Here is a 6707-nt window from a genome sequence, read left to right on the forward strand (position 1 = left end):
CCTCCTTATAATATCTTAATTTTCTTTTAGCTGCTAAATCTTTCTCACACCACATTTTTTCTTTGAACTTAGAAGTAACAATATTTTTAATGTTCTTAATGTTTTGCAATGCAACATTCTCGTGGATCTCCCAATGGTTTAACCAGACCCTGGTGTCTTTATACCAACCTCGTTTGAGCCTTAGTTGGTTTTGGCTAGAATTTAAAGCTAACTTAGGAAGTCTATGGTCTCCTATGTTATTCGGTTTGTGCTTTTACAACATAGGTTTGTGCTTTTACAACATAAGCCTAGTCATAGCTAGGCTCTCGATAGGGAAATACCCACTTTTATAAGAAGAATAGGATAGGGTGTGTTGTTTTTAATATTGAGGTTATATGTTATAAAACGCTTCTAGATTTGCTCAATCTTTCTCGAGGATTCTCTAGAGATGCTACAACCCCAAACCTCACATCCATATAAACCTCACATCCATATAAGATAACGGGAGTGACTAATTTTTCAAAGAGGAACTTCTTTCTATTCCACATTATGAGGTTTGCCGTTTTACAATTATTTTCAAGACCAAAATAGGCTTTCCATCCCCCATTAATCCTTTTCTCAATATTATAGTTCCAGTTGAGCTTGTGATGAATATCAATTCCTAGGTACTTGCAGGAAGACACTTCCTCCAAATTACTATTGTCATACATAAAATTAACTTTATATATATAGATTCACTGATTGTATATATAAATTTAATATTTTAAAATATATGGTTTAAAATAGTAATTTCAATAAATTACTTTTAAATTTAAAATAAAATTAATTAAAAATATACTTTAAAAAACTTAAATATAAAAAAAAAAATTTCCAATAAAACTAATACAAAAATATACCAAAATAAGTCAAACATAAAATATAATTTCAAATACAACCAATTTAAATACACTAGAAAAACTCAAACATAAAAAAAGAATCTCAAATAAAATTGAACTACCCTAAAAACCCAAACATAAAAGAATTACACTGAGTGCTGTCACTTGTGTCATTGGTGTATAATGCCCCAAACACAGTGAAGCATGCTCCTTGCACTTCCATATAACTTAATATTTTAATTTGTTTTTTCGCGTGTAGGGATATTTATAAGCAGACATACCAATTAATTCAGCGATAAATATATTTTTTTTATTTTCACATACAAGCATGCTTCTTTATTTCCCCTGATTCCTTAATCTATAAATAATTGAATATGATATGTTTCTTAATCCATAAGTAGTTGAATATGATATATTTCTCTCTCAACCTTCTGATTTTGAGTAATAGTTTTCACTTTGCATAAAATAATGGATTTAAAAGTACTTACGAACAGTTTTTTTTATAATAATTAACGCATGCAAGCTTGCTTTGATTCTATTGTCATGGCTGGTCCAATGAATCCAGTAAGCACGTTCCACAATCAAACGACATGCTTCATACTTAAATAATTTCCTACTTAAATAAATAATTTCATTCTGGAAACTTTGCTTTGTCAATGGCGTTTACTGTCATAGTAGAAAACGTTGTAGAGCATGAAGCATGCCTTACCCTAATTTATTAAGATTTAATGATATGACTGCAGACGTGAAGGTTTTTGAATGGGGAACTCACCAATATCGAGATAAGCATGCCACATACATAAAGCAAAACGCAAGCATACCTGAAATTCATGAATTCCTCAGTCAACAAAAGCCAAGGAAGAAAGCGGGAGGAAACCAAGAAATGTTGTCATCAAAATTTATTATTCAAATTCTTGTTCAGACTGATATCAATTTAGTAATGTCGACACCCAAATTTATTATTCAAATAATTGTCCAGAGTGGTATCAATTTAGTAAGTTGTAGTTTAATTAGATTGTTTTTTCATTTGAAAATCATAAAAATTATGGTAATATTTTGATAAATTTAAGGAGTGATTTTTGTAAATCCAGATTAAAGTTGTTAAATTTTAAGATTTTAAGTGTCTTAAATTTTTTTTATGGTGTTAAATCTATTGCAACTTTCAAAAATAAGATTCTTCAACCAAATTTGCTAATTTTTTTACCAAAATTCCGACAAAAATAACCATCCAGACAAATAGCCACCGAGAAAAGCTGGAGGGCAAACCATGTAATGTCGTCCTCTTGGTCGAATTATTATAAAGAGTGAAATCAATTTAGTAGTGCCGACAGGCAAATTTATTATTCAGAGTATTGTCGAGAGTGATATCGATTTGGTAATGTTGACATGAAATTAAATTTATTAATGACTCAGATTATTGTGAGAGTGACGCCATTTATTAAAATGTCGACATGAAAACCTTGTTATTCATTCAGAGTATTGTTGAAAATGATACCGATCTAGCAATGTCGACATACAAATTTATTATTAAGAGTAATGTTGAGAGCAATAACGATTAGCAATGTCAACATACATATTTATTATTCAGGTTGAGAATCGTATTAAATATTAAAATGTCGACCTGCAAACCTTGATATTCAGAGTATTGTTGAGAATGTTACCAATCTAGCAATGTCGACATACAAATTTATTATGCAGAGTGCGATAACGGTTGGCAAATATTATATATCTATACAGCCAGAATGTGTTAGGTAGGTATGTTTTCATATCGTGAATAATTAATAAGTGGATGATATTAATTTAATTTTTATTAAAAATTTTAGAATATTTTTAATAGTATTTATTCAACATTTATTTTAAAAATATTAAGTATTTTTATTATTTTATAATATTGTACCAAAAATTATTTATAAATTAATAATTTATATGATAAATAGCATATATCATATAAAGAACCAGAAGAGATGAAGGAGATGCAAGACAAAGGAAGTTGGAAGACCGTAGAGAAAAGAAAGAAAGCTACAACACCAATCTCGCCAAGAAAGACGAGGAGCGAGACAAGTAAAAATTAAGAAAATTGTAAGTCCGATAGACCAATTTGGTCTCAGTGGACGTTAACCATCATTATCATCATCATCATATATATATATATATATTAACAACAACAACAATAAAATAAAGCTATAATTTGATTAATTTTTTTAATCTAAATAAATTTATATGTATCATGATATAAGTATTTTGATACTTATCATGGATTGATGTCTATTATGAACAGGTATCATATGAAATGAATAATGACTTTTTAGACATATAGTATTGATAAATCATGATATTGTCCTATAATATTGCAACGCAACCTATTTCACGATTAAGAATCTCTATAATAAAATAGAAAATGTATATATGTATAAATCATATATTAATTAGTTTTATAATAATAATACAATAATAATATTACTATGATTAGATTAATTTATATAATTTTTTAATCTTTATAAAATTAAATGTATCATGAAACATTTATCATTTATCGTTATTTTATTTATATAATTATCTTAATTTTCAGTATAAAATAATTAAAAAATGAAATAGCTGGATCAGTGATTAACTTATTCTATATATATTAACGTAATCTATATATATTTTATTATCTCTCTGACTCGATTAAAAAGTTATCAAGGACCCTAGACCCAGATGGGTATGGATATTGATTTTTAAATTTGAAAGGTCGGTGATGGCGTTATATAAAAGACTGTACCATCTTCAACTCCAAGAAGAGGGGTGGACCTTAGATTCTCCTTCTCCTCTTGCTTAGGCAAAATATATCAACAGCTAATGATAATAGTTTGCTGTGTGGTCTGCTTACCTGTGATCCAGGCCTAAGTGGGTGGGGTTTTCTTACAATTTTATCAGGTTAGATCTCAAGGGATGATGCTCTTGCATCCTGATCCAAATCCGATCAGAGCCCAAACCTCGTCGGACCCAGATATCTATTCCATTAGACGAATAGATTCAGAGTTAATTTTGGTGTTTTATCCTTAGTGTAGGTGCAGAGAATTGAGTCTTGAGGTGTAGTTTAATTGTTACCTGTGGAGATTTGGTGAGCTTTGGTGAGAATTGAGTCTTGAGGTGTAGTTTGGAGATTTGGTGAACTTTGGTGAGAATTGAGTCTTGAGGTGTAGTTTGGAGATTTGGTGAACTTTGGTGAGAATTGAGTCTTGAGGTGTAGTTTAATTGTTATCTGTGGAGATTTGGTCTTTACTAGTCTTGCTATCTCATCTTCGACAATATTAGTAAAAAGCTACTCCAAGTTTAATTTCATAAATTGGAAAAAAATACTGATCTAAAATTTATCTGGGTTAAACATGTGTGTCCCCCCACCAGTATCCAAACATGAGGATGATGGTGAGAGCCTGCAATTATCAGAGTTGAACTCCAGATTAAGCACACCAAGCAGCCGGCTTCATGAATTGTACACAGAGGAGGAGGAAGAATTGGGCGCAGTAACCTCCACTGAATCCGCTTATGTCGTTCCAAGTTCATCCCATGATCTTCATATATCTGATAAGAATGGGAAGAGATCAGCAGGGTCGACCAGCAGGTCGGCACACCGACAACAGAAGGTGGCAAAGCGATCATCAGATAAAAGGCTCAGGCTCGGCCTTTTTTCAACTGTTCCCAATGCAACAGAGGTAAAGTGGCTCAGTTTAACTTATTTCTATTTCAGATTCCTGAACTATTTAGATTAAGAATCTAAGGGACAAGAAAAGAGAAATAATTAACTTCACTATTGTTTATCAAATTTCTAAATTCCCACACTCTTTCTTGTCTTGTCTATCAAATTTCTAAATTCCCATACTCTTTCTTGTCTATCAAATTTCGAAATTCCCAAACTCTGCTTAACAAATAGAGTTAGCCTTGTAAATAAATGCATAATAGCTTTGTTGTTGGAACTTTTCTGATCATATAGCTGCCTGCCTGCCTGCCTTGGTAGTTTTACTCAAGCCAGAGTTATTTAGAGTCTCATAAAAGTTGCACAACAGCGTAGATTTGTGTGGGATTGTCTAATATTCAGGGGATCTAATTTTTTTCAACTTTAACATTGATTTTAATATTAAGAGGTCAGATTTTTATGGTTTTTTTTGAGGTTTACTAGTGTTAATCTAAGTTATTTTTATTTGGATTGTAGATATAGAAAATATTTTAAAATATTACTAATACAAATGATATTAAACATTTGGTTTTTTTAGGTTTACTCGTGTTAATTTAAGTTATTTTTAAATTGTAGATATAGAAAATATTTTAAAATATTACTAATACAAATGATATTAAAAATTTGGTTTTTTTTTTTTTTTTTTTTTTTTCAAATTTTAAAATATTCTCAAAATCTACATTTTATTTTAGTTACTAACACTACAATTATTTTAATATTTCCATATTAAATCTTAAGTAAAATTAAATCTTAAATTTTAAGTATAATTAGAAAATATAAATGTTCAGTTAAATTCAGAATATGAATTTACATAGGGTTACTAATTTTCCATTTATATGTGATGTATTTAGATGTGATGTATTGCAGTGTAAGGATGAAGAGTCTAAAGTCAAGGCAGTAATCGCCTATGTTCAGGGGCTGCAGAAACAAGTCAAAGATATTAAAGCTGAGATTGCCCTGCTGCAGATAAACTTGAACCAACAAGACTAATTTTAAATAAATAAATAATAGCAGAAGTTGGAGAGCGTTTCTTCAAGAGATCGACCAGGAATCTTGAATTCTCTAAAAATGATCAAGGCACAAGCAGATAATAAGCTAATCGTCTAGCGAATTACTATTTTCCGTTTTATATTTTGTGAAGGTCCACCATCGATTATAGTCTCAGCTTTTCTGAAACTGTATAGTTATCAGTCTGCCAGACTGAAGGGGCAGTTTGCTTCCCCATGCGACTGTGCTAACTCCGGATGACGCCGGCAGAGCGCAGTACCACCGTCAGCTAATTCTTTGCAGCGACATGACATGATGTCAGCATTTAAGCGTGCGGAGATATGATCCTATAGAAATGGAAAGACAGTGAGTTTATAATTGGAGATATGATCCCATACTGAGTTTATAATTGGTTTATTGTATGGTGTTTAATATTTGTTTTAAGAAATTATTGGAAATACAGTGAGTTTATAATTAGTTTATTGTATTGTGTTTAATATTTGTTTTAAGAAATTATTACTTTAGTATATTTGTTAAAATTAATTTTTGGTTTGTGAATTTATTTAGTTAATTTAATATGAGTTGTTTTTAGTATTATTTTTGGAAGTTTTTTTATGGATTTTTCCAAGTTATTCTTTTAAAATGTTGGTAAGAATTTATTGAAATCACAAGTTTGATGGGTAACCCCTACACGACAGAAATACCCTAAGAAATTTTTAAAATGATTAATTCATATATATAGTCAAAAAACTAAATTAAATAATACAAATCAAAATTTCACTACAGATTTTTCTACAAAACTCTAAAAAATCACACTAAAAATAACTCTATTTAAATATATCCAGACAACAAAATCCCTATCCCTATTTAAAAACAAAGATACTCAAAAAAAAAAGATTTTTGGTAAAACCCTTTATATTAGTGTAAGCACAAATTTTTCGTTCTATTTATATATAAGTTATAAATTAGTTTGTTGCTAAAAAGTTTAGGATATTTACATTTTCAATTCAAATTTCATGGCATTAAAAATGAAAATCAATCGTGAAAAATAAAAACTATCTTATAAGATATGCAATCCTGCGACTAACAAGTCCAATCTTAATGACAACATCACAAAATAGTGTCACGTGATTCTTTTGAGAGCCTCTCAC

At 29.8% G+C, this 6707-nt stretch overlaps 1 protein-coding gene across 1 annotated transcript; it reads left to right on the forward strand.

Moving 5' to 3' along the window:
- Positions 1-4222: 4222 nt before the first annotated feature.
- On the forward strand, positions 4223-5980 carry LOC149233414 (uncharacterized). Its single transcript, XM_089376730.1, has 2 exons — positions 4223-4549; positions 5437-5980. Exons 1-2 carry the CDS (start codon positions 4223-4225, stop codon positions 5557-5559), a joined length of 450 nt encoding a protein of 149 aa, XP_089232856.1. The 3' UTR covers positions 5560-5980.
- The last annotated feature ends 727 nt before the right edge of the window (positions 5981-6707 follow it).

Source organism: Pinus tabuliformis, chromosome J (assembly GCF_031772625.1).
Source record: "Pinus tabuliformis cultivar Carrire ecotype Pingquan chromosome J, CPIR1, whole genome shotgun sequence".
Taxonomy (NCBI): Eukaryota; Viridiplantae; Streptophyta; class Pinopsida; order Pinales; family Pinaceae; genus Pinus; species Pinus tabuliformis.

Excerpts from the sequence above, each read along its gene's own strand:
- LOC149233414 (XM_089376730.1), top strand. The coding sequence starts at position 4,223 with ATGTGTGTCCCCCCACCAGTATCCAAACATGAGGATGATGGTGAGAGC. Across the intron at positions 4,550-5,436 it reads CTGTTCCCAATGCAACAGAG|TGTAAGGATGAAGAGTCTAA; the intron begins GTAAAGTGGCTC and ends GATGTATTGCAG.